The following is a 27,781-nucleotide window of genomic DNA, read 5'->3' on the forward strand; positions in this document are numbered from 1 at the left end:
TCGCCGCGCGCCCGCCCCGCCCCGCTCTCGCCTCTAAAGCGCCGGGCGCGCGCCTCCTGCCGCCGCACTTTCACTCTCCGCCGCCGCATCCCTTGCGTGTCCGGCCTCCGTCCGCCCGCCGCCGGCTAGTGCCATGGATGCCAAGGTCTTCGTCGTGCTGGCCCTCGTGCTGACTGCGCTGTGCCTCAGCGACGGTGAGTGCGCCCAGCGGCCGAGGCGCGGGCAGGCGCCGGGCTCCGGGCTCGGTGAGGGGCCCCGGCTCTTCTGCCCCAGCCCGAGCTGTCCCGAGCGAGCCCAACCCGCTCCGCTTTGCACCCCGGAGGTTGAGGCAGCCCACTTCGCGGGGCGCACTCCCTCCGCGTACGGTGTTCCAAGTCCCCCCACCCGCCAAGCGCCCCCCGCTCCGAGGCTTTGCACTCCGCGACAGGGCTCGGGTTCCGGGACCCGGGAGCAGCCGCCCGACCTCGGGCGGGCTGCAGAGCGAGGTCGCGCAGGATAGTTGGGTGCGAGCGCGCCCTGGGCGCTTTCGGAGTCGGCTAGGGAGGGCGCAGAGGTGTGGAGCTGAACCGGGAGCCGTGGGTCCCTGGCCCTTGACCACCCACCTCCCAGATTAGTGCCTTCCCGAGCGCAGCTGAGTTTCCAGAGGCGAATGGGCTCCGAGGCCCCGCATCGCATCGCACCGGACCTGCGATCTGCGGTTCGCGTTGGAGAGAGCGCTTTGCAAAGCCTGTCTGGCACCACGGCTTGTTTGTGGTGACGATGCGGTCCGGTCAGCTGCAAGGCGTCCCATTCACTCGAGGCTTACCCTCTTTCTGCACCCACCTAAGAGGGGCCCCGCGGGCGTCTCGTTCCGAGCAGCTGTCGGGTTTGAGCCAAACGCCTGGCTGCGCTTCCGTACTCGCTGTGCGGTCCGCAGCCACGCGGCGAAGCTGGACGCGCACCCAGCCAGTGCCTTCCCTGCCTCTTCCTGGGGTCACCCAAGAGAGACCTAGGCGCCATCCGGGTCATGCATTCTCCTACCTAGTCCCCCAAGCGCACCTGCAAACAGGCGCCTTTGTCACCAGCCGACTGAGCTCTCTACCTCGAAGCGAGCTGAGTGCTGCTGCAAAATTCAAATCGCCAGCGCCTTAGGCCACGGGGAAAGGTGGTGTCCCATTTCACTGTGAGAGGGAGAGAGCGTTTTTTTCCTTTTGAGGCTTAAGAGAAAACTTACTGTCCTGTTACAGGACACCACTGCTGCAAACCAAAATAAACCATTGCCTCTGAACACACAAAACAAAACCAAGTCAGCTTGGTCAGGCCCTGCTGAGAGTTCTTGGCTGCGAAGTTTCTAACCAATCCTGCAGAGAGGGTTGAAGGACACTGAGAGCTCCCTACAGCTGAGGTCTGTTTGAGGGCTGAGACCTTGGGTTCCCACTGAAGACCACAGGCTGCATTCTCCATTGCTGGTGACTGACCACCTGGGAAGTGTTCCTTAAAAGTGTAGCAAGTTGCTGGTCAAAGCTACAGTGGGACTCCCCCCGAAAGGAATTTAGATTGCTTTTTTTTTCCCTCTGTAAGGTGAAAAAGTAACCAAGCCTTTTCTTTACACAGTCCTGGCCCCAGGTCATGGGGAGCTCTCTGGTTTGAGGGTGTTAACAATTGAGTGGTTTGGCGAAAGTGGAGGTGTTACCATCCAGCTGTTGGAGGAGGAAACGATGCTTCCTCTGGCTGCCACCTCCCCTGGGGAACTGCAGAAATGACTGGAATGCAGGGACCCAGGTTTTGGAGTCCTGGGCTCAGCTGACCCTGGGGAACACAGAAGGAGTGGGGGCCTCATTCACAGGCTCCTCCTAACTCTGGGAAGTGTTGGTTGCTTGCCCATCTGAGTTGCTTTCTTGGCAGTTGAGTGGCCAGGTCAGGATGGTCAAGCTCTCCTGGCATGTATAGGTCAGGAGGCGCTTTGTGACCACCGGGAGGCTGGGTGCTCACGCTGAGTCCCCATGTTTAGGCTCTGACTCTGGCTTCTACCCTCCTTCCATTGGTTGACCTCAGCCACAAAACTGGGTCCCTGGATGCCCTGGGCTTCTAGGGGTTAAAGCCAGGCTGGGTCCTATTCCCAGGCCTGGTTGGAGGGGCTCACTCAGGGGCTCCTGTCTCTGCATTAGTGTGGAAGGACTGCTGGAGAGCAGAGCCCAATTCACCAGATGCCAACTACACCAGAAGCCAAGTTCACCCCAATCCTGGGTAACATCTGGGCCAGTCAGGCCTTTTGCCTGTACATATGCAAAACAGTTGGAAAAGTTAGTAATATTGGTAAAAAGCTGGCAGGAAGGTCACCAGGTGGACACAGCACCTAGCTCTCTTGGTAAGAACACTTGGGGCTCTGTCACTTTAAAAAACCTGTTGAAATTCTCCACTTGATAGGCAGGCAACTGGGTCCTGGGAGCAAGAATAAAAAATTGCCTTTGAAGGAAATGCATAATCCCAGGGGGGTGGAGAGGGGAGAGGAGAAAAAGAGAAAGCTTGTGTTTTGAGCTCAGAATGGACTCTGATTTCTGGCCTGATCTCACTGCTTGGTTAATGGAGTCCAAGCCGTGTCTGGGGGACGGGGCGAGGAGCAGCCCCCACCATCCACAGCATCGCCCCAGCAGCTGTCACGCTGTGCACCTTCCAGCTTGATGCTCTGGGATTGGGACCAATCCTGCCTCACCACTGGGACCCACAGTCTGGTTCTGCTCAGTTGGGACCTGGTCACAGGACACTCAGTAGGGGAACTTTGACTTCCTTTACTCAGGCAGCCCAGCCCCCAGCTCCAGGCCGCTTTCCCAGGTGCTCTGATTACAGAGCCCTGAAGACTTGTGCAGGGACCTGGTGCAGTTGCTAAAAGCCCGGCCCCAGCAGTGCCTTTCTGGAGTCAGCCCAGGAGTAAACCTGAAGGCTGCTCCGGGCTCCCTAGCGCCACAGTCGCTGAGCTCCTGGAAACCAGGCTTTCTTCTTCCTGGTTTTCAGGGAGTCGAGTTTGATCTTGGGAGGGGCCAGGTGGTCTGCTGCCCCTTGACTTGCTGGCCATTCCCTCTCTCAACTAAATTCAGCCTTTAGAAGAAAGAAAAAAGAAAGTCCCTGCTCATAAGCTTCCCCAGCTCTCTTGCCCCAAAGCATGGAACTTCAGAACCACCAGGAGGCTTCTGGGAGCTCTGTAAACAGGCAAACTTAAAAAAAAAAAAAAAATCTCTGGACTAAATATTCTCAGACATACATTTAATCCCTGATGAAAGGATCCACAAATTCAAATAATTTGGGGTATTAAGTAGGGCTTGGATAAAATCTGCAGAAAATGCACACACAGACACACATAAATCCTAGGATCCACTCCCCCCAACCCTACGCACCCACCCCACCCCCCACCCCCGCCCCCGGGCTGGCAATTCTAGACTTACAGGGTGAACTGTGGGTTCTGCAGGAGCCCTTTGCTAATTTACACTAATGAGTGTCAATTATGGCATTTTGCAAATTGGTGGATTGGCAAACAACGATGGAATACAACCCAGGAGGCTGGAGCATCCTTGTGCCGCAGGCCTGCAAGTGCAGGGGAGAAGGTGGGCTCTTGCCTGCCCTCTGGGGATTCCCAGGGAGGGAGCCAGTTGGGAATTCTTTTGTGGTTTGCCTGAGCTTAAGGTAAATGTGCGGGGAGAGAAGACTGCAGGTGGAGGAGGGCAGCATTCCCAGGGACGCTGCAGTGGCTTCTCAGGGGAGGAGGAGGAGGAGAGAGCAAGCCTGGAGCCTCCTTCTTCCCTCTTGCTTTTCCGTGAATGGGGAAGTCTTTCTCAGTAGGCCCTGGAGGAGTTGATTTTTTAAAGAATAACTGGGAACCTCGGTACCTTGGACTGAAACAGTCCTCTCCTGTAATTCATGCCCTTTATCTTGAGACACACAAGCAGGAGGACCTTATGTTAGCTTCCCTACCCTCCGGGGATCTCGCCTCCTCAGGTCCTTCTGGCTTCTTGCCTTGTCGAAGCTGAGCCCGAAGCTGAGCCCGAGCCCGCTCAGAGCTCCCTGTGTGGCCCAATGTGAAGGTATCTGCTACGAGGCACCTGCGACCCCTTCCACAGCTCCCCAGCAAACCACCACCTGATCCCTCGGCTGCAGACTCAGACACCCTTGTATCCCCAAGGCCCAGCAGGAAAATAACAAGCTGCCTTGTTCTCATTTCCCTTTCCAGCAAAACCGGTCAGCCTGAGCTACAGATGCCCTTGCCGATTCTTTGAGAGCCATGTCGCCAAAGCCAACGTCAAGCACCTCAAGATCCTCAACACTCCAAACTGCGCCCTTCAGATCGTGTAAGTCTCAATGTTGTCCTCCAGAAATGGGCATGGTGACACCCAACCCTCAGACGTGTTAAAGCTAGAGAAATGACACATGCCGAGTGTCCAGCCTCCAACCTGGCATGATTAGCAGCAGCTGATATTACCACCAGGAAGGGGTTTCAAAAGCTGCTGTTAGCCCTGGTGCCCTAAGCCTGGGTGCCGTGCTCCCACAGGTTCTTGTCTCCTCTTTCCAAGCTTCCTCCATTTAGTATAAGAGATGGGAGCACATTCAGATGTGCCCTTTAGACTGAAGGAACATGAACTTCACCAAAGTTTCTTTCTCCTGAAGTACAGTAAATTAACCAGCCCCTTGCTAGTAATAGTTCTACCAATTTCAGGATTTTGGTGCCCTCATTTAATCCTTTATCACACAGAACAAAATCACAAGACCCAAATGCCTCTGAAGCCATCATTAAAACTGTTTTGTGAAACTGAAAATCACCAGTTCACTTAACTGCATTTTCTGAAACCCAACACACAAGGTTTTTGTTTTGCTGGTGTTGATGGCAGCTGCTAACATTTGATTTCATTCATGTGGGATACGAGACACAGCAAAATCACATATGCAGAAGACAAAGATCTCTCCTGGAGTGCGGGAGGCTGGGCTAGGTGCAGAAAGAAAGCCGCATGTGGTTGTCCATTGCTCAGACCCCCAGTGCTCATGTGTCCCCACCCTCACTTGCAGTGAGCTTGGTAGCGGACACTGCAGGTGGAACAAAAGCTACCTGATGACTTTCCACCCAACAGCAACTGGTTTTAGGTTTGATTTTTCTTTGTCTTGTTTTCTTAGCCTTTGCTGCCTTGAATGTGTTTGTCATTTACACTATGTTTTAGGGCACTAGAAGATGAGTTTTTTCTTTGCTTGTAATAAAATACTCTGTCATTTGAGAAGTATTTAATCAGATATTGAATTCAGTGAGGATGGGCCACTTTGCAGTGGAGCAGTTTTCCTGCCTGGGACTGCATCTCGAGTTGGAAGAAGCCAAATAGAGTCCTCAGGTCTGTTTGCACAAACACAACATTAAAAAATAGCAGACCCTAGAACTGGACCTCAGTCCACCTTGCTCTGAGACAGGCCCTCTGCACAGCTCATTGGCTCAACAGGCAGGCTGTGTGAAGACTCCTGTGAGTGTCGGCGAGCCACTGTGCTGGCCTCAGGTGTCCTCATAGATGCCGAGTGGCTGGGGGGTGGTAGTGTCCTCAGGCTACTTGACATTACCTAGTACCAGGGTTTTATGGAGACGGATCCAGAGATAAGTCCAGGCTCTCCTCCAGGAGTCTTTAGGAGGGAGGCTATGAATGGAGGTGATAGGGTGCAGACCAAACTCTCAGAGAACAAATGAGACCATGGACATTCAGTGAACTTGTAAAATCTCTCTGGAAACCATTTTCTGGCAAACTACCCACACTTCCTCTCTCTCACCCCCTTCCCCATCCCTCCCACCCCATACTCTGTCCCTCCCCCCCTGCACTCTCACCTCTCCCATCCCCCAGACTATTGCTCATACTTCTCTGTAGGTCTCCAGGCCCCCAGGCTTACTCTTAAGTCTGTCTTCCATGTACTGTCTAGATGATCCATCAAAATAAAAATCTGCTTCTGCCACCCTCCAGTTCAATGTCCCCACGAGTTCCCATCACAAACAAAATTGCAGATAAAGCCCCACTTCTTTGCTCCCTACACCTGGCTGCAGGCTTCTTCAGCGTTCTGTCTCTCCAATTCCTCCACATCCTCTCTGCACCCCCCTGGGGTATTTGCTGCTACTTTTCTTTCCCCCTTTATTTGCCCACTCTTACTTATCCTTCAAAAGCCAGCTCAAATGTTCCGTGTGTGAATTCTCTCTGGACTCCTTAAAGACTCTCCTTCTCTTCCCAGTATCTCTGGGGTGAAACCTGCAGCATGGCTAGCATCGTCTCCCTAGCACGTCCAGGGTTCCTTCTGAGCCTGAGCCTGCTGGGAGGCTCCAGTCGGGTCCAAACCTGGGTATCAGATGAGCAGCGGCTCAGGTCCCAGCCGTGCCCCCTTCTGTTCAGCTGCATACTGTCGCCTCTTCTGTTTTGACAGGGCAAGGCTGAAGAACAACAATAGGCAAGTGTGCATTGACCCGAAATTGAAGTGGATTCAGGAATACCTGGACAAAGCTTTAAACAAGTAAGCACAACAACCAAAAGGACTTTCCACTAGATCCACCCGAGGAAAGCTAAACCTGAATGAGATTTATGGGGGGAGGAAGGGCTGAATGGTGAGGACCAGGTATGCCTGGGGGGCAGTGCATTGACCTGGGGATGGACGAGAGGTTTGCCCAGTATGTAGACAACTGCATTTATAGCACATGGTACAATATTGCAGCGTGTATTCATCCATACTCTTCACATTGGCTGTTTTATAACTGGGGTTTTTCTAAGAAATTATATCATCCCATCAGCATTTCCCACCAGTCAGTTACCTCATGATCATTACAGTCATCATCACTCATTATCCTTTTTTAAATTGATAATTACTTCAAGCTCTGTATTTGGTTTGTTTTGGAGATTCTCCTTTTCTCCCCTGGGGAGTCTGAGCACAGTCAAGTGATGGCTAAGCAGGGAGCTGAGAAAAGCATTCTTCCTCCAGACGCTGAGGCTGGGAGGAGGACTGTGGGCAGCTCCGGCAGGGGGAACCACTACTAGAATGACAACCCAGATGCTGCTGCTGCTCGGCAGTGGCCACTACCTTACACCTCCTTGTTCAAGCTCAGTGATTAGAGGAGAGCTCCATGTAGAACTGCCATCACTGGGGCCTGTGCTCAGAGACCCTCTCTGGATCATTCCCAGCCTCTCCCTGCTTCCCAGAGCATGCTTTCATCTTGCTTCTGCTTCTCATTTCTGTACGCACCCAGCTGGAGGAGGGTGACCGCACGGGCTCCAGATCTGTGGCCTCCCTCCTGCCTTTGCCCACCCCTCGTCCGCAGGCCCTCTGTGAAATCCTTCTCTGGCCTTCACCAGAATGGGGCTGGCCCTCTGCTGGGGGTATGAGATCATGTCTCCGCCTTCCCATGAAAGACAGTCTTTGCAGAGTCAAATGCAATTTTCAATCTGAGGGTTTCCTTTGAGGAATTTGGTTTTCTGTGATTGCCTCTGAAGCCTGTTTAGGCCGTGGAGGCTCTACAAATTCTGAGGTTTATGAAATCAGAAGTGAAAAAATAGATGAATAAATGAGCCTCTGACCACTAACCCCTCCTCCTGAAGCCACAGCACAGTTTCAGGTTCCAATCAGAAATGTTGGCAAGATGAAATTCCCATGCATAAATGGGATCCACAGATGGGCCTGGTGGTATTTGTAACTTTTTGCAAGGCATTTTTTTATATATATTTTCGTGCACAATTTTTTAAACATTTCTTTAGTAGACAAATGTATTTCAAAATATATTTATAGTCGAACAATTCCTATATTTGAAGTGGAGCCATATGAATGTCAGTAGGTTACATTTCTCTATTATCGTAAACTACTGGCGATTTGTAAAGAAATATATATGATATATAAGTGTGATTGCAGCTTTTTAATGTTACCCACAGTGTATTTTTTCACTTGTACTAAAATTGTATCAAATGTGACATTATATGTACTAGCAATAAAATGCTCGTTGTTTCATGGTATAAACCTCCTACTGTATGTGGGGATTTATTTACCTGAGCTAAAATCCACTAATTGTCAGACATGGGGCTCACACACATTTCTGGTATTTATAAACATAAGCTGGCCTGCTGGTCAGGTGCCTTGCATCCCTTCTGCTGAGTTCACATTGCAAGTGACAGTACATGGGCCTTGCTCAGGAGCAGGTTAGATCTGCAACTCAAGCTTTGTGTTGTTGTTTTTAAACAGTGGAGTCAGTGGTGCTGGTTTTCTGAAGAGTAATATTTGACTCACTAATTCCTCTTCCCCTTCCTCCTCCACCCTGGCTGTCCTAACATCCCCATGTAATCTCCAGAGACTCAGCCCTCATAATACCCAGCTTTCACATTTTCCCATGTAAAAATCCCATAATTCCAGCCCATGGTTAATATCAAACTTTCTCAGGTACAGGTGGCCTTACCCCATAAATCATTAAATACCATTCAGCTTGAATCATGTTAATGTGACAGTCAAGAGCCAATTGCTCTAATAAAGTTGCTCTAATAAAATCGTGCTAACCAGCTCTCTCCCTTGCTCTCCAGAACAATCCCAGTCATTTCCAGGGGTGTCCACGGGCATCCAGAAAGAAGGTGGGATCGGGCTGCCTTCTTTTTTCTCCTGGATGGTCATTTAAACCTTGGTCCTCCTCCAGCCTCCTTTATTCGATTTGAAATGCAGAGATGTTTAAGATAAAGCAGGGAGTTCAACTCTGCATTGAGATGTAAAGAAGCCCTAGGAGAGCAGGTTGTGGTGACTCAGTTTGGCCCTGGGCCTGCCTTCTCACCCTTACAGATATCAAGTCCTGGTCCCTGTTAGAAGCCTCAGGCAATAGCGGGAACCAGGGTCAAGCTGGCTAATGGACCATGGCTATAACCAGTTCACAAGTATCGGTGTTCTGGAAGCACGTGTAATATTTTTTTGGAATTGGGGAAAATGTCTGATTTATTTTAATGAAATACTGACAGACAGTACTTTGCCCAGGGGCCTCCAGGCCTGAGACTAAAGGCAGGGTTAAACAAATACACGGGCCAGTTTTAAATATTGCACAGACTGACATGTACTCTTGTTTATTTCAACATTATTAATGGTTCTACTAATTTTATCTAAGGGGGAGCAGAGAAGAAAAAGTGGGGAAAAAAGAAAAGATAGGAAAAAAGAAGCGACAGAAGAAGAGAAAGGCTGCTCAGAAAAGGAAAAACTAGTTATCTGCCACTTCGAGACGGACCGCAGTGCACTCTGCTCCCGGCGCTTTGTAAATTTGCTCTCAGCCTCCTCCAGGGCAGACCCCCGCCCCTGCCTCCCGGGGCAGGCTCTCAGACTTCCATGGGGGAGCAGTGCTTTGCCGCCTCTGTGGCCACACTGGCTCCTGTATTTATGTGCTTTTCAGGGCCCTTCCTGGTCTGCTAAGTTAAGAAGAAAGTAGTTGTGCAGAGATGGGGGTTGGGGTCTATGATGCAGAGCTTGTGTGCTCAGGACTCTATCTAGAACAGCCTGGACTCTAGAATGACTCAGGGCTCCATCTAGACTGACCCCGCATCTCTCTCCAGCATCACTCTGGGCTGATGAGCCTCCCACCTAGCCCTCCACTCCCTCTCTTGGAAGGCCCATGGTCAGGATCGCTCAGAGCTGACACAGCTCCACATCTTACAATCTGCATTCCTGTCTGAGGGCAGCATGTGACCACCTGAACTCTGCACAGAGCAGTCTGCTAGCCCAGCAGGGGCGTCTCAAGATAGCCAGCGAGAGGCATGTACCTTATACCCTCTTGTTTGCCCCCGTGCCTGGGGCTCCCTGCCTTTGTGGAGTAGAGCTGGCTGTAGTCATGACATTTGCAGGTGATAACTGAAACCTTGCCCCAAGTGCCCGTTGCCTGGTCCTCCACCACTCTGCCCTGTGAGGCAGGACTTTTCCCCTGGACCTGGGACTGTGTGAGTGGCTTTACCTCCAAGCTCAGGTGGGTTTCCTCAGACTATGTGGGGAAAATGGCTGGCAGCTCTGAATTTCCAGAGAGCAGCTGTGGAAATGCTTCTCAGGGAGCCTCTTTGCAGGGCAATTAATTTGCTTTGTAGATTCTTTCAACAGTCCCGGAGTCCCTGATGCAGAGGAGTTGTGTGAGGGCCTGTGGTTCTGGGAACTCCTAGTGTGTCCCCTCCCCCGCTTTTGCCTGACCTTGAGTTATTAGGTTCCGGGACACAGCTGTGTCAGTCCTCATTCACCAGCCCCCAATCCAACACATATACACACACAGATTTATAGCTGAGATTTCTTCCCAAGTTTCTAATTTGGCCTGGGAGGAGGAGGGATCCCAGGGGAGAGATAGACTGATTTCAGTGATACTTTAAAAAGGGAAACCTTGAATATACATACTATTTTCCCTATCCCTCATCACACATGGACACACACACACACCCTGCATCCCAGACCCCTGATCATAATTTCAGTACACAGATCCAGAAAGATGACATGGTTGAAGGATGGAGCACATGGATTTCAAGTGAAGAAACTCAGGGTCCCTGCCTGTCACCTGGGTCACAGAGCACTGTGTCCTCCTCTTGTTTTATGGTGTAAGAATTAGTCATTACTTTTCCCCATTGGAGGATTGTACCCCTTAGGGCACTGTGGCCAAGGACTTTTTACTTCCCACTGTATCCCTTGTATCTGGCTAATTCCCCCAGCCTGTACCCGTCCGTCCTTCAGTGGGGCGGGGGAAATGGCAGGCCTGCTTCCGGGTGTGTGGGTTGCCCACCTACCTCGTCCTGCGCTCGGTGCCTCTGAAGGCCTCTGGATGGTTGCTGGACTGCCTAGGGTTACAGTCCTTTCTATGGAAAGGACCAGCAGCAGTGGTCTGCAAGACCTCGGCTAGGGTAGCACTACCCAGACCCGTGTCTGCGTGCTCCCTTCTTCACACCTCAGGAACAGGATATCTTTGTGCCAAAGAGGGTGACAGGTCTGTTCTGTGAGAGTTGTTTGTCCTATAGCAACTGTGGGTCAAGCTGTTGCTTCCCTGAGGTGGCAAACTGCTTTCTGCAGTGCTCGCGAAGACAGCACCTGCCACCCATCCCGGGGGCAGCCCAAGCTATGGGGACTTAGAGCGTTGCCCCCCCCCCCCCCATTAAGAAACAAAGGCTCTGCCCTTAGCTTACCCCACTGGCCCTGGGGCCACACTGTATCTGACCAGCGGGCACAGCCCCAGCCCCACTGAAGACAGGGTCGCCGTGGAAGAGCCGAAGAGCCGGACCTCCACTCCATCGTGGGTGGAAACTTACCTAGGCGGCACGCACGCATCTGCCACCAGGTGCGCATGCGCAGTCCCAGCGCTGCCGGGCTGCTGGAGCTCCGAGCTCCAGGACCACCGCGCCGGCCCCGAGGTCCTGGGGCTGGGCGCTGTGTGATCCGGGCTGATGCCTGTGCTGGGCTAAGGCATCGCGCCTCGTCCTGTCGTGTGACCGCTGTGCCATGCCCTCGTTCGTCCTTCCGCCCTGTGCTTGCTGTGCCCACCTACCCTCTCCGCTTCCTGCCTTCCATCCGTCCCTCGGCTCTTCCATCTCTCTCACTTCAGTCTCCTCGCTCAGGGTCTCGGAAGGGAGAAGTACCGCAGCGATTTGGAGATCAAGACGGGGGTCCCCGGCTGCAGCGGGTCTCGGCGTCTCAAGTGTGTTGCCCCGCCACTGCGGGGACCCGCCTTAATGGTGTCTCCCTCTGTTCTTCTTAACAGGAGGTTCAAGATGTGAGAGGCGCAGGTTGGGTCAGACGCCTGAGGAAACCTTACAGTAGGAGCCCAGGTCTGAAACCAGTGTTAGGAAGGGCTTGTAGCCACCCCGCTGCACCCAGGCAGGGCTGAGTGCATTTCCAAGGGCCTTGTCTCGCACAGTTTGCCTTACTTCACCATTTGATTATGTAGCAGAATATATGGTGTTTATTTCTCATTTATTTTGATTATCCGATGTCACTGGTAACAGATAGGAACTTAGATTAAGACCATTCTACTACCTGCTTTGTTGTATCTTTCCTACGGAATCCCTTATCTGGCCAGAGGTTCCTGAGCTGTGCAGGTTGGAACCCCAGAACCCGAGAGGGAGGGAATACTTGTCTATATCACCATGTCCAGGGTGGAGAGCCACCAGGAAGGGTTTGTACCAACCAGCCTGGGCAGATTCTAGTGAAGGCTGCCCTGTGCGAGTGGTGGAGGAGATAGGTTCTAGGGGGCCAGGCAGGAGGCTCACCCTTCTCTGGGGTGAGAGCAGGGGTGGGCCTTTTTGGTGGGCACCGAGGGCTTCCCTGAGCTGAGCATGCAGGAGTGTGAGGCCAGGGTAGGATGAGATGCACCCTTCATCCCAAGCTCTCCTCTGCATCCCATCACGTCCTTCTCATCATTCTCTCTCTCATCCATCGTCATGTGTATCCAAGACTGTCTCCGTGACCCTGGAAAAGGACTCTCTCAAGACCAAAGCTTTACTTTAAACTGGGCACCAAGAAGCAACCCAAAATGTCTCGTGTTACCTGGTCCTGAAATCACTGTGCACATCTATGTCTTGTTTGGAATACTGTCCAGTGTCCAATCCTGTGTTTTTGTTCAAAACCGATGTCCTTGGTGCATGCGCTGTCAGTTCCTCCTATGCAAAGGCTGAGAGTGAGGAGGTACCCCTTGGGGCCTTTGAACAGGTTTCTGATTAAGGCTGTGATCCGTCTGGACCTTGATTTCCCCATGATCACAAACCCCTGGTTGTATCAATAGAGCCCAAGGGAGCTCAGTTTGCAGCAGTATGGACCTCCGAGGATGTAGACCCTCAAGGCTTCTATAATTGTTGATATCTCAGAACTACAGAGGATTTTCTCACTGTGGTGTCAGCATTGTTTGGGGAATAACAAAAAACTTTTTTCAACATTTTTTTGGTTTTGAAAGCCTGACCCATAAAATAATCAAAGCTGAACATGAAGATTCCTTCCCAATTAAAATCTAACCTCACCTTTTCCACCATTTGATGATTCTATCATCTTTTACTTTGCACAGTGGCCCCTGGACCTTCTCTGCTGCCACTGTCATTTTGTGCTTACAGGATGTCCAGCAGGGCATTCCTCTTAGAAAATGTTGGGCTGGTTAGGAAAGTAGTTTACAAATCCTGACATTTAGCATGTTTCCCTTTACTGACAGCAGTTTGTAGGGTTGCATTAAACAGTTAAAAAATCTCACTAAAGTGGAAAGGTAGGCACTTGAAAGGTTTTTGCTTGTTTTACTTTTCATTTGGTCTCACTAATATTTTTCCTCTCTGGTTAAAGTTCCCAGTAAAGTTTTTTAAGTTAAGAAAGTAGAAAAAAAAGGGCAAAACCAGGAAATGTATCAATTGACAGGAGCTGTATATAATATGCAGAAGGTATATAGTTGTAAAATAATCTTGAATTGTAGGTGTTCTCAGATTTGATAATGTTTGAGTTATCAGTAACATGTGTTAGGCATTTCCATAAATATTCCTTTAAATTAGATCTTCACAGTATATGGCAAATCCATCAACCAAACAAAAATTCACGTTGTCAAACCAGCTTTGTTATACTGATTAAATAGAGTATGGAGTGGCCTTTATTAGTTACAAAGGATACAGAACTGGTTTCAAAACCCTCTTCTGAAATTAGCCTGTCACTACAGGGCTCCTGAATTATACATGAAATGATCGAATTGTCAGTGGGAGAGTCATTTTCTAAGTAATTCAAGATATTTTAAAATCTCATGGAAAATTTAGAAGCATCTTCCCCTGGAGCCCATGAACCGGAACCATTAAATCTCTTTCTCTTAGAAAATTAACATGGCCCTAAATAAATCTTGACTGCAGTTAAATAAAGAATAATTTTTGTTTCTCTCCTATTGGGGGGAAAATAGATAAGAGGAGAAACTGCCTGGAAAATTATTTGTGTGACAATTCCTCTCCTTGCAGTCGCTCCTAAGTGGAGACTGCCCAGCTAAAGCAAATATGCATTTAAATAGTCCATTTGCACAGGAAAAGACTCTCTTGATCCCCTTTTGCTTTCAAAATACAAATCCTGTGCATCACTTTGATTAGGGAGTACCCAGCTGCTGCTCCTGGTCCAGTGCTGCCCCATCTGACCTTCCCTTGTGCTCTGTGTAACCTCCAGGGTGGTCCTCCACCACCAGCCTTTGCATCAGGACCCGGGCAGGGAAGACTGTGTGTTGGAATCTGAATCTGTGCCTTGTGTTGTTTGCACTGTTCTTTGCCCCACTCCGGCCAGGCGCTAAGACCCCAGCGAGGCTCAGGAGGGGCCCTCTGCTTATCTGCCCGTCCTCCAGAGAACGGAGGGCCAGCTTTGAGGAGAGGGCCCGAGTAACAAAAGGTTGTAGTCCCCACGGTGTGAAGTCCAGAGAACTTAAGCCTTGTCACTGGATCCAGTCTGACCTTCCTTTTCTGACTGCTGCCTGGTGTCATCACTATGAGATCTCTCACTGGGAGTTTATCACCTTTCCCAGGTGGTACACCCTTTTTCAGCTGGATGAGAATTGTGGGGTCCTGATCCCTCTATGCATCATCACTGGGAAATTTCCCATCCTTTGGAAATATCCCTTAGAAAAATTTTCATGTACCCGAAGGAGACCACTGACATTGCCAAGTTGAAAAATTCCATAGATTGTAATCCTGCAACCTCGCTGGACTCTCAGTCTCTGAGCAGTGATGGGTTCAGTGTTAAATGTGATAAATACTGTATTTTGTATTGTTTAAATGGCATCTCCCACAAAATGTGAAAATGGTCCCGGAGAAGGCAGCTTCCTGTATTCAGTGTGCTTTTTTTTTTTAAACAAGTAACAACTCCTTTTGAGAAACAACAATTTCTACTTTGAAATCATATCAATGAAAAGATGTATATGCACTTATAATTTTCCTAATAAAGACATGTACTCAAATGTAGCAGCCAACGGTTTGAAATAGTGTTACCATGTGGAACTCTTCAGACTTGGTTTTTCTTCCTCAAACCCAACACACGGAGGGGTTATATAATCCTTGCTGCAACAGTTGGTGGAAAACAAGCCGTAGTAATAACACTCATCGTAGGCAAGAATTGGGGGGCAGAATTTCATCCTTTAGTCTGCATCCTTAGCAAGGGGGAAAGGTACTCCCTCTTCCCTGAATGCACTTGGTTTTGCCAGAAGCCCTTCTTTAAGGCCAGTCAGCCCTGTACTCCCAAAGGGATAGTTTTGTGTAAAGGCTTGAGTGTTTGCATATCAGCGATGGGGAGGGAAACCTCTACTCTGTACTTCTCAGGCTTAGTAGAAGGCAACAGAGCCTCTGTCCCAGATAGGGCCAAACACCCAGCACTTTCTTGTTTTCTGTCCTGCCCCAGGGCCCCTGATGGATGCCAGATGCTGATTCAGCCGGCACTGGCCTGGACACTGAGAACAGGGAGGGAGCCCGACAGATACTAGGTTCTGTCCACACAGAGGTCAGTCAGCCTTCCACACTTTCCACCACCTTTTCTCTCAACCATGCTGGAAAGGAGAGGTCAGCACAAAGGCCCCCGAAATCCTGAGTCCAGAGTGTCTGTCCTCCAGACTCTCCTGCCCGTAGGTCCACATGTGACTGTGTCACCCCTGTGCTTGGTATATCCTGGTCATTTATAGAGTGACTGTGATACGGTTACCAAGTTGCAGATGGGCTGGAGGAAGAAGGAAGGATTTGAGGCCATGTCAAGTGGCCCCGTGGGGTCCTGGGACAGACCAGTTCTGAATCCTGGTCTTCTCTCTCTGCTCACTCTGTGATTTGAGACCCTTGCCTGAGTCTCAGCCTCCCCTCATAACTCTGGAGCTTAGCATCACCCACACTTGTGTGGATCAGACTGGACTGGTGTGCATGGAAGCCATCCTGCTCCCTCTCTCACCCTGATGCTCCCTGGGGTCTACAGAGTTGGGATGAGATCCTGCCTGCCTCTGCTTAGACTCTGAGCAAAGCTTGGATACCAGCTGGAGCTGAAAGTGATCTTAAAAGTTGAGTTTCTCCCTCTTAGCCAACTGATGGGGAAAAGCCTTTTAGGTCGGTGTTGTCAGTGCCTTGGGGCCTGTGCAGTGCTGGTCTGGAATGCTCCACCACCAGGGAGGGACCCACAACCTAACCCCTGGGTTCATTCTGCAGAATGATATTGACTCTTGAGAATGATGTTGCATTAAAAAAAAAAAAAAGTCCATGGCCTACCATGCTTACACAACTAGTGGCGCTCATTTAGCCAGCCAACAACTGCCATGTCAGGTTCATTAGTGGGTGCTATGAATGCTGTGAGGAGCAAGCCGGCTTGTCCCAGAACTTCACGGAACCTACAGTCAGGGGTGGGGGGAAATGACTTGCAATGAAGTAAACATTTTCATAAAGCATGATAAGTGTAGGTCAGGATGCATCCAGGGATCAGGGAAACTTAGAGCACCATCAAGGATTCCCTAAAAGCAGTGCTGGTAAAGCTGAGACTTGAGAGAGGTAGATTATTTCTCTACCTCTCTCAGGGATGGATGCTCTACTGACCCCTGAGGACTGCCATTGTGAGCCCATGTGGTCCTGCTGTGAGTTAGAAATGGGAGCTCATTCTGCCCAGGGCTAAGGAATCCAGGGATCTTTCTCCCAGACTCCCACCTCCTCCTCTGAAATGCACCATATGCAAAGCAAAATTCCCAGTTCCCACTTTCCACCTGCCATCCTCATTGATGCAAATAACAACTCCTTGTCTTCCCATGGCTCAGGCCAAAACCTTTTAGTTATCTTTGATTTATTGTATTATTTCACAGCCCTCAGCTAAACCATTAACAAACCCAGTTAGTTACCTTCAAAATACATCCAAAACCCAAACACCCCTCATGCTCCCATTTTGATCCAAACCACAGCCATCTCCTGTCTGAACCCCTACATCAGGCCCCTAGCTGGCTCACTGTCATGTCCTGCTGCTTCCTCTCTCAGCAGCAAAAGTGGCTGGTCATCATGCCCTGCCATGTCACCCCTCCCCAGATCCTCCAGTGGCCAACAGACGTTCATACCTGCGGCCCCTGTCCCCTCTCTGAACTCAGCCGTCTATACTCCAGCCACACTGGCCTTTTTGATTTTGAATGGGCCACGGCTGCCCCTGTAGAGGACTTTTGCACTCAGTGGTCTCTGCCTAGAAATCACATGGTTTACCCCACCTTTCCTTTCATCTCTGATTGTCACCTTGTCAGAAATGGCTTTGCAGACCCCCGACCCTGTATCGCAGCCCCTCACCTGCATGTGCCCTGGCCACCTTATTTCGCTTGTTCCCATCCACTGCGCCACCTTCCCTGTTCACTTGCTTGCTGACCGCATCCCCGAAGGAGAGGATTAATACCATCACACAGGAAGAGAGGGGCCTGGCCTCTTTCACTCACTATTTATTCTTTGTGGCTGGTCCATAGAAGGTACTCGAGAAAAAGTTTTAGGATCACTGCCTGATAAATCAACAAGATGCTAACACGTTGGACCCTTTCTTTGCTCATCTCTAAAATAAAGACAACAATGCTCACGAGACTGTGCATTCATTTGTGCACCCGAGGCCACACTGGTAAGTCATGATTTGGACCCAAATTTATCTCACTCTAACGTCTGTATATGAGTGCTCACACACATTGCCTCTTCTCTAGAGTCCTCCTTCCCCTGGAATCTCCACCACATGACCAACTATAGTGTTTGATTCCCTGTGAGTCCAGACTAAAGAGTCACCCCTCTCCTCAGAGGTCCCTCCATCCTCCCCACTGTAGGGACCAGCATGCACTCCCTGTGTCACGGTCCGTGTGGGTCCCTGGGGATGAGATCTCTGCTGCTGGTGCTTCATCAAAGGCAGTGGCTGGGTGGCCACACTTTAGGACACAGCCAGGCCCTTAGAAAAGCATGATTCCAGAAATACTGAGCAGAAAAGGACAATCATCAGGGATGAGCTCCAGAGAAATGAGGCCGTGTCCTTCCACAGATGGACACAAGTGAGTAACAGACTGGAGGAGGTCTGGGCTCCAGGATCACTGGGATTCCCCGACTCACCTATAGGGGTCCCAATGCCTTTCCTGGCAGCAGCTGGATGCTGCTGGCTTGACCTCAAGGCAGATGCCGGCAGCCAGATCTAGGCAGATGGCCGACCCTCTGTGGAGGAGGTGGGGCCAGTGGCCAAAGGCTTGGGAAGGTTGGCACCCAGTGTTCAGCCCCCCTGAGCCCAGCCAAGCCCTGCACTGCAGCTGTGGAAGTCCCCGGAAGGAGGGACGAGTCTTGGTCAGTCTAGAAGGCCCCAGATGCAGCCACAGGGTCCTCACCTTGTCCTGGCCTCTTCTTAGACATTTTCCTGAACGTGGGAACATCAGCCTGGGTCATGGGGCTTGTAGGGCCGTGAGGAAACAACCATTCTAGGCATTCCTGAACTTTGGTGACCGTCCTTCCGGCTGCTGTGGGAACCCCCAGAGCCATGCCGGGGCCTTGGCACCTGGGAACAAGGCCTGTGAGAGGCCAGCTCTTTCCAGTTCTTCCACTGATAGATCACTTGCTCAGGAGGCCAAGGGGGAACTGGAGGTTAATGCATTCACCGCACGTTTCCTTATGTGGGCAGGACAGAGGTCCCAGTGGGAACAAACAAGCACCTTGTTCAGGTGCTTTCCATCCTGCTGATGTTTCCAGGGCAGCCTGCACCTACAAGGGCCCTGACAGTACTTTCTACACACAATCTTCTTATCCTCTCAACAGTCCTGTGGGAGACTAGCCCGCTCACGCTTGATGGACAAGGCCCCAGGGTCCAGCACAGGCCTTTGTGTCTCAGAGTTGGGACTTGGGGAGGCCTGATCTGATTCTGGGCTGTTTGGCTTCAGACAAGTCATCCTTGCCATCTGCAGAGAGGAGCCCCAGGCAAGAGGCGGTGGGCGGAGGCTACTGGGCTTCAGATCTAGTTCTGCCCTGTATGATTCCGGGGTATTTTCAGATCTCGAATGAGAAACCATTTGGAAGAAATGCTGGGCAAACTCTGGCTGTAATGTCAGTACAGCCTGTCAGAAACAGCAATTTTTAAAAATGAAATAGCATCAAACAGAAAAAAAAAGATAAATTGGAAAACACAGGCAGGCATACATCATACTTTCTAAAGGGAAGAACGATTTGCACGTATGTGTGTTTGTGTGTGTTTCACAATGTCAAATGCAATTTTTCTTGTAGATGGTGGTCACAAGTGTACTTACTGGTCCTGTGTACATAAAACCCAGTGGTTAATGGGTCCCTGAGTACAAGGAAAGAAGTTAGAGGATAGCAGGAGAGTTCCTTGATTTAATAAGAGTTAAAAAAACAAACCTTATGTTTCTAAAATCAGGATACATTGACAATAAGAGTATACATCAAATGGCTACTCTTTTTTTCCTTTCTTAAAGGACTGTAGGCTTTTATAACCAAATCAGTTCTAACCCACAAGGTACTTTCCTGGTTCATGTTCTCAAGTGGCAGGGGGACAGGAGCTAGATCCTGTCATTAAACCTTTCCGGGGAATCCAGTTCCAAAAGGGTGAGGCTCATGGAGGCCCCAACTGACTTCCAACAGCCTGGTCTGCACTCGGGAAGACACAAGGAACAAGAACGTGGAGTCTGGGTCCCAGAAAGGAGAGGGTCTGAATCCAAAGATTCCCAAAGAGGGAAATCAAAGAGAATATCCCCCGGGCAATCAAGGACATCAGTGATGCTATGAAGATGCCCTTTCAAAGTTCTTAAAAATGGAGTCACAGTACACCTGGATATGCCCAAACAGTCCAAGTGTCTGCCTGTTGTCCCAACAAAATCACTAACAGTGTCCTTTCTCTCTCAAAATGTCCTAGCTTGAATGATAAATTATCAAAGAATGAATGAGTTTGTGAACTCTGCTAAGCTCACCCCTGCTTCTCCCAGCCCTGTTTCTCCTCTGTCTCCTCCTCTCCCTTCAGAAAAGCTGGACAAGACTCAGGTCCCTGTCCCATGTCCTCTCCTGGCCTTCGTCTCTGTTCACCCAAACCAGAGCTGCTTTCTGGGGCAGGAGACTCCCTGGCCCAGCGTTGGGCTCCTCTTTCTCCCTAGAGACCAGGTTCAAGACAGGGCAGCTGGCTTAGGAAGAGGAGAGATCAGAATCCACAGAATTTTGAAGACTCACTGGACCTGTAGTGAATGCCCACCTGCCACAGACCACACTGGGGACCCAGGGAAGCCTGTGTACCTCCCTGAGCCCTGACCTCCTCGTTTGGTTCCTCATATGGAGCTCACAGGGCAGGGTAAAGGGACTGCCCTTGGTTGCCCTGGAGGTGGGCCGGGCTGGCGCCTTAGTGCAGGGAAAGGTACAGACCCAACGTTCATTGCATCCTTCCTCGTGCCCAACACACAATACACGCTAACAGACGGTCGCTGCAAGGGAGATGATGCTCCTCTTTTGCATATGAGAAAAGTCAAGCTCAGCACTTTCCTAAGACATGTGTGTAAAAGCAGCAGAACCTTGAGTCTCTACATATTTTACTGCATATCCGTGTCATCAGTTAATCTTTTGTCCTGTGTGTCTCAGAAGTAACCATCAGCCATGGAGGGATGGAAGGGAGGTGTTGGGATGGGGAGGGGCTATAGTGACAGGAGCCTAAAAGGCACTGGACACTCCTTCACCATCCACTGGGCTGGGTGCTGTGACTCTCACGGGGCCTGCACAAGTGAGGTGTGCAAAAGTGTCTCCTGCATGTGAGCCTGTGACTGACATGCCCCCACCCAGCCACGTGCAGCCATGGGCTCAGGAACATGGGTGAAAGACATGCATCCTTGTGTTGGAAAAATGAAGAGTTAGACCTTGCCCTGAGCAGCTGGCATGGAGGGAACCAGGGCTATTGTTTAGTCGCTCAGTTGTGTCCAACTCTTGGTGACCCCATGGACTATAACCCGCCAGGCTCCTCTGTCCATGTGATTCTCCAGGCAAGAATACTGGAGTATGTTGCCATTTCCTCCTCCAAGAGCCAGGACAGAGGCTGATAAAGAATAACAGGAATATCAATAACGAGGACAAAATGGATGCCAGCTAATGTTATCCATGTACTGATTAGGCGCCAGACTCAGGGCTGGCTGCTCTAAATCAGGGACCTCATTTGACCTGACATACCCAGGAGGAAGGGACACTCAGGATCAATAGCAGAGGAGGACCAGATCCGTCCCATCTCTGCATGGTAGGGGTGTGCAGGCTCGTGTTGGGGTTTTGCAGCTCGACATGTCGGGTTCCAGAGAGTGCAGTGCTGAGTAGGGGTTCACTTGCCTAGCTTTGCCCCTCAAAACTGCCATCATGAGGCTCTTTCATTTTTCCGAGATGTCTCCTATGTCCTCCATTTGTAATCAAACCTGTGTTTCAGTGAAGTGCCAGGCGCTCTTGGTGATATCTGTCTCAGCTGCCTGTTTTGAGGTTGTTCCTTTGCAGAAGACCAAGCTGGGATAAAGGGTTAAAGCCCCCGTACTTCAGCTTTTTCCTCAGGCCTGTCTCCAGTGTGCTCCTGAAGTACCCAGGGCAGGACGTTCTCATGCAGCCTTGGTTCAGGAATTGTTCCAGATTCATATGTTCAGGCTCTGTCCTTGGCCTTAGGGTACACAGGCCCGCAGTCCACCCTGGGTTCAGCCCGTTGCTTCCTCTTCCCCTTGCTCATCTCCATGCTGCTCTCTGTCTGCAGTCTCAGACCCATGATCAGGGATCCCAGCTCCTAGCTCAGCTCTCCTCCAAGATTTACTCTGCACAGGGGCTTTGGCCTCTGTTCCCCTGGGTTCATCACCAAGAATCACCAGCAACTGCCCTGTATCATGGAAATTTTCAACTCCTCAATCTCCATCTTGGGGCCACCACTCACTCATTGCGCAAAATTTTAACTTTGTTCAACAAAATATTTAAACAAAAACACCCAAGATTATGTAATTGCCACTGGCTGCAGCTCCCTGACTTGCACCTCTGCAAGGGTTGGGACAATCGTGTTCTGGGCTGGACCTAGAAGCTCCCTGTGACGTCTCAGCACACACGGGGCACATCTGATTATAAGGCTGCTGATGAGGGTGTGGTTTGAAAATCATTTTGCTCCTTTATCTGTGAACTGAAAATTTTTTAATCTGGATTTCCCCATTTCTTAATTTTGCTGACAGATCACAAACCACGGATCTTCACAGTTTGAAATATGCATTCTTGGGGGTTCAAATTTCCAATTTTCATCCTTCATCCCAGTTGTTCCAGCCTGAGCAATTTCATTTCACCAGCTGCCCTGCCAGGGGGCCCCAGCACCACCTCATGCCGGTGTAACAAAGACAGATAGATCCCGTTCAGTGCAGCCAGATGGCCTCCTGAGCAAAAGATTTTTTTTTTTCTAATTTTTAAAATAAGTTTCCCAAGTAAAAGAAGACAGATAGAGTCCTCTGTCTGGTTCCCTCAATTTAAACCCCCACCGCACAACCTGCTTAGCAGGATGACCAGGGCAGCTTGAAAATGACTTGAATCTCCTCTTCTCCCAACACACACTGTGGGCTTTTTTATAAGAATCAGATCAAAGTGTAAAGTTAGCAGCAAAATGCACCTATCCCGTTGTTTTTTTCTCACATGCTCACACAATTCAGCATCAAACTGAAACAAAACAAGACAGAAAAAGGCATCTTTGGCTGATTTGGGCTTGGAATTGTGGCAGGAACTAAAGATACTTATGAGAAATCGCATTTCAGGGACCCAGTCAAACCCAACCTGGATGAGTCAGTACCAGCCTTTAGGAACAGCTCTGGCCTGATCTGTGACTCTTTGGGTATGTCCCGAATGCTTAGAACAAGGGAAGGCAGGTTCTCAGAACTTTGTATTTTCCATCCAGAAAGAGAAACAAAGAGCCTCACTGATTCCCTGGACGTGGGCCAAGGAGGTCATCCATAGTAAGAAAAGATATGCAGCGATTTAAGATGAGCCTGAAGAGAAAAACCAAACAAAAATTGAAATGGGTGGAAGAAAAACATGATTTATAAAGTAATATTATTAAACACTTAGTTTTAAACAATATGAGGATACCTTTTGCAATGGTCTTGAACATTTTTGAGTTTTGGATTCAACTGTCTTTCCTCACATAAGAATGAGAAGTAGCTCAAAGGTAGGAACATGTTAGATGCTGCGGCAGAAAGATCAGCTTCACCTTGCTTTGGGGTTCCCTATGTGCTCAGTAAAATTGCCAACATCTGCTGGATCACAGAAAAAGCAAAAGAGAGTTCTAGAAAAACAACTACTTCTGCTTCATTAACTATGCTAAAGGCTTTGACTGTGTGGATCACAACAAACTGTGGAAAATTCTTAAAGAGATGGAAATACCAGACCACCTGACCTGCCTCCTGAGAAATCTGTATGCAGGTCAAGAAGTAACAGTTAGAACGACAGACTGGTTCCAAATTGGGAAAGGAGTATGCCAAGCAGTATATTGTCACCATGTTTATTTAACTTACATGCAGAGTACATCATGCAAATGCCAGGCTGGATGAAGCACAAGATGGGATCAAGATTTCCAGGAGAAATATCAATAACCTCAGATAGGCAGATGACATAACCCTTAAGGCAGAGGGTGAAGAGAAATGAAAGAGCCTCTTGATAAAGGTGAGAGAAAAAGCGGACTTAAAACTCCACATTCATGCTGGGAAAACTGATCAACCACCTGTAAAAGAATGAAACTAGAACACTTTCTAACACCATACACAAAAATAAACTCAAAATGGATTGAAGATCTAAAGGTAAAACCATAAACTATAAAACTCCTAGAGGAAAACATAGGCAGAACACTCTCTGACATAAATCATAGCAAGATCCTCTAATGACCCACCTTCCAGAGTAATGGGAAAAAAGCAAAAATAAACAAATGAGACCTAATTAAACTTAAAAGCTTTTGAAAAGCAAAGGAAACTATAAGCAAGGTGAAAAGACAGCCTTCAGAATGGGAGAAAATAATAGCAAACAAAACAACTGACAAAGAATCGATCTTCAAAATATACAAGCAGCTCATGCAGCTCAATACCAGAAACATAAAAGACCCAATCAAAAAATGGGCCAAAGAACTAAACAGACATTTCTACAAAGAAGTGATACAGATGGTTAACAAAAACACATGAAAAGATGCTCAACATCACTCGTTGTCAGAGAAATGGAAATCAAAACCACAATGAGGTACCATCTCATGCCGGTCAGAATGGCTGCAATCAAAAAGTCTACAAACAATAAATGCTGGAGAGGGTGTGGAGGTAAGGGAACCCTCTTACACTGTTGGTGGGAATGCAAACTAGTACAGCCACTATGGAGAACAGTGTGGAGATTCCTTAAAAAACTGGAAATAGAAATGCCGTATGACCCAGCAATCCCACTTCTGGGTATACACACTGAGGAAACCAGAATTGAAAGAGGCACGTGTACCCCAATGTTCATCACAGCACTGTTTATAATAGCCAGGACATGGAAGCAACCTAGATGTCCATCTGCAGACGAATGGATAAGAAAGTTGTCATACATATACACAATGGAATATTACTCAGCTATAAAAAAGAACACATTTGAGTCAGTTCTAATGAGGTAGACGAAACTGAAGCCTATTCTACAGAGTGAAGTAAGTCAGAAAGAAAAACACCAAAACAGTATATTAACGCATATATATGGAATTTAGAAAGATGGTAAGAACGACCCTATATGCAAGACAACAAAAGAGACACAGATGTAAAAAACAGACTTTTGGACTCTGGGAGAAGGCAAGGGTGGGATGATTTGAGAGAGCAGCATTGAAACTTGTATATCACCATACGTGAAATAGATGACCAGTCCAAGTTCAAACCATGGAACAGGGCACTCACAACTGGTACACTGGGACAACCCAGAGGGATGAGACGGGAAGGGAGGAGGGAGGGGGTTCAGGACGGGGGACACATGTACACCCGTGGCTGATTCATGTCAGTGTATGGCAAAAACCACCACAATATTGTAAAGTAATCAGCCCCCAATTAAAATAAATTAATTAATTAAAAAAAACCCAACTCCACACTAAGATCATGGCACTTGGTCCCATCACTTCATGGCAAATAGATGGGGAAACAATGGAAACAGTGAGAGACTTTATTTTCTTGGGCTCCAAAATCACTGCAGATGGTGACTGCAGCCATGACACTAAAAGACACTTGCTCCTTGGAAGAAGAGCTATGACCTACCTAGACAGCATATTAAAAAGCAGAGACATTACTTTGCCAACAAAGATCTGTCTAGCCAAAGCTGTGGTTTTTCCAGTAGTCATGTATGGATGTGAGAGTTGGACTATAAAGAAAGCTGAGTGCTGAAAAATTGATGCTTTTGAACTGTGGTGTTGGAGAAGACTCTTGAGACTCCCTTGGACTGCAAGGAGATCCAACTAGTCCATTCTAAAGGAGATCAGTTCTGAATATTCATTGGAAGGACTGATGCCAAAGCTGAAGCTCCAACCCTTCGGCCACCTGATGCAAAGAAATGACTCATTGGAAAAGACTGATGCTGAGAAAGACAGAAGGCAGGAGGAGAAGGGGATGACACAGGATGAGATGGTTGGATGGCATCATCAATTCGATGGACATGAGTTTGAGCAAGCTCTGGGAATTGGTGATGTATAGGGAGGTCTGGCGTGCTGCAGTTCATGGGGTCAAAAATAGTCGGGCATGACTGAGCGTCCAAACTGAACTGCACTGACCCCTCCACCAAGAGGCCTCCCTGAGAACCATTTCTGCTCCACCCAGTTTCCCTCACAACTCACAGATCTCCGCACCATCTTCACTACCATGCTCAGCTATCTGTGTCTATATCTGGGGTCTGTCCTCCCTCTGCTTGCCAGCTCCGCCAGACTCTCTCCTCCACACCACCCCCCAGCTGTCCCTGCTAGGACACCCTCTGAAGGCAGCTGCTATTCTTCCTTCTTGTCTCTTTGGAATTTTTCTCCCATCATGCAGCCAAGTCCAAGTTTGTTTATCTACTTTTTGGCCAAAGCCTGATCTACTATCCTAAGAAGGAAGGCAGCAAAAGTGTCTGTCACCTGTTAACTATTTACAAAGCAGCACTTTTTTTTGCTGTTGCTCACATGCCCTGAGGGCTTTGCTTTGGTCAATTTGACACAATTTGAATAATGTGCCAAGTTAATATTTCTCTAAACACTTTCATGTGGTTACATTTGCAACATTTGCAATGCATGTTACTATATTAGCATAAGCCATAGTATTCATTTTATTAAAAAAAAATCATTTGGCAGATTTCATATGGAACACAGTAAGTCCCCAAGGCTATAGGCTGAAGCATTAGGAAAAATGGAACATACTATTTTTAACATACTTGTGCAAAATCCCCAGACAGGGGCTTTGCTCACAATAATCTATCTTGTTGAATCACTTCTTTTTTTTTTTTTTTTTTGGTCTCAGTTAATGTTTGGAAAGAAGATTATCACCCTAACTCATTTTCAGTGATTAGATGTGGAAAAAAAAAAAGAGAGAGACAGAGAGAAGGCAAATACAAGAGAAAGATTTAGTAAAAGTAATACAGGAATGCAAAGAGTTAGGAAATCTAGAGACAACAGAGGTCTCGTGGGGGAAGGCCCAGGCGAGGGGCTCAGTCTGGGTTCCCAGACTGTGACCAACAAAATCAGAGACTGGGGGTGGGGTCCCCATGGCAGTATGTTTTGCTCTGTGGGGACCATCATAGTGGAGAAATCGCTGCTCTAGACCAGAGGTGCTCAAGTTTGAGAGGTGAGCAGGGGGCTTCTTAAGACACGTTTCTTGGCTGCAGCGCAGAGCTTCTGACTCAGCAGGCCTGGGTGGCACCTAAACAGTTGCATCTCTAAACGGGTTCCAGAAGCTGTGATGCTGCAGGCCCAGAACACAGGACGACAGTGAACCTGGACTCTGGACTTGGGATACTTAGCCTTGGAGAAAAGACAAAGCTGCAGGGATTGTTTGAAAGCTAGATCAGATTCTCTAATAGCTTCCCACAGCCCCTGGGATCCCCAGGCTCATTACACCTGCTTCGAGGCTGCACAGGAAGCTTTCAGTGCACGTGGAGTTGGGAGGGCTGTCAGGAGGCAGGGGCAGGGCCAGTCTCACTGAAGCAGGTGCCCTGCCCATTTGCTGCCTTAAGCCCTGGACATCCGCCTCCTCCACACGTCAGCCTGTCACCATGGACCCAGCCTCCGCGTGGCTGCTTCTCTTACTCCTCATTAATTTCTGTGTCTCTCACTCTGTTAGTAGGATTCTCCGAGTGTATACGGCAGACCACTCCTCACTCACCCAGTGCCCTGCAGAGCTTAAGGGCTAAGCGAGGTGCGGGAGGAACAATCCAGGTTTAGTGAATGTCTTGACGACTCAGTTTCTAAAATGGTCTTCAGAGACTCCATTGCCAATAGAGGTTACTTTATAGGATGGGACTCTGGGGGACTGTTTGGAATATCTTCTGTCACCTTCCAGACCCAGTCCCACTCTCTCGGGCCTGACCTCTGCCCTGGGAACCAACCCTGCCAGCTCTACTGTCGGCATCGCCAGCGGGAGCTGAGGACGACGGGATGTTTATTCCCTGGAACCTTGAGCCAAGTCATTCCACACACACCCTCTGCCCCTGCCCCGCTCCTGCTTCTGCTGATGGAAGTTTGGAACTCTGACCCTCTGTCCAGGGTTACTCCCTGACTTTCTATCTGGTGACTGACTGCTCCCTCCCTCCCCGCTCTTCGGGGAGGTGACTCTGTGTCCTGCCTGCACTTTTGTAACTAGTTCCTTTAATAAACTCTTCTGAGCTGACGCTAA

The 27,781-nt window shown here is 49.1% G+C and overlaps 1 protein-coding gene across 4 annotated transcripts; it reads left to right on the forward strand.

Moving 5' to 3' along the window:
• CXCL12 (C-X-C motif chemokine ligand 12) lies at positions 1 to 27,781 on the forward strand. 4 transcript variants are annotated; one of them, XM_055425215.2, is made up of 4 exons: positions 1 to 194; positions 4,202 to 4,319; positions 6,409 to 6,495; positions 27,449 to 27,781. In XM_055425215.2, the coding sequence occupies exons 1-4, from the start codon at positions 134 to 136 to the stop codon at positions 27,531 to 27,533; spliced, it is 351 nt and encodes a 116-aa protein (XP_055281190.1). In that variant the 5' UTR covers positions 1 to 133; the 3' UTR covers positions 27,534 to 27,781. The 4 variants fall into 4 exon arrangements, with proteins under 4 accessions (XP_055281190.1, XP_055281191.1, XP_055281189.1 ...); XM_055425216.2 differs by lacking the exon at positions 27,449 to 27,781 and adding an exon at positions 11,711 to 14,902; XM_055425214.2 differs by lacking the exon at positions 27,449 to 27,781 and adding an exon at positions 9,104 to 11,704.

Source organism: Moschus berezovskii, chromosome 12 (assembly GCF_049115385.1).
Source record: "Moschus berezovskii isolate FMDL1 chromosome 12, NW_MosBer_1.0, whole genome shotgun sequence".
NCBI classification, from domain to species: domain Eukaryota; kingdom Metazoa; phylum Chordata; class Mammalia; order Artiodactyla; family Moschidae; genus Moschus; species Moschus berezovskii.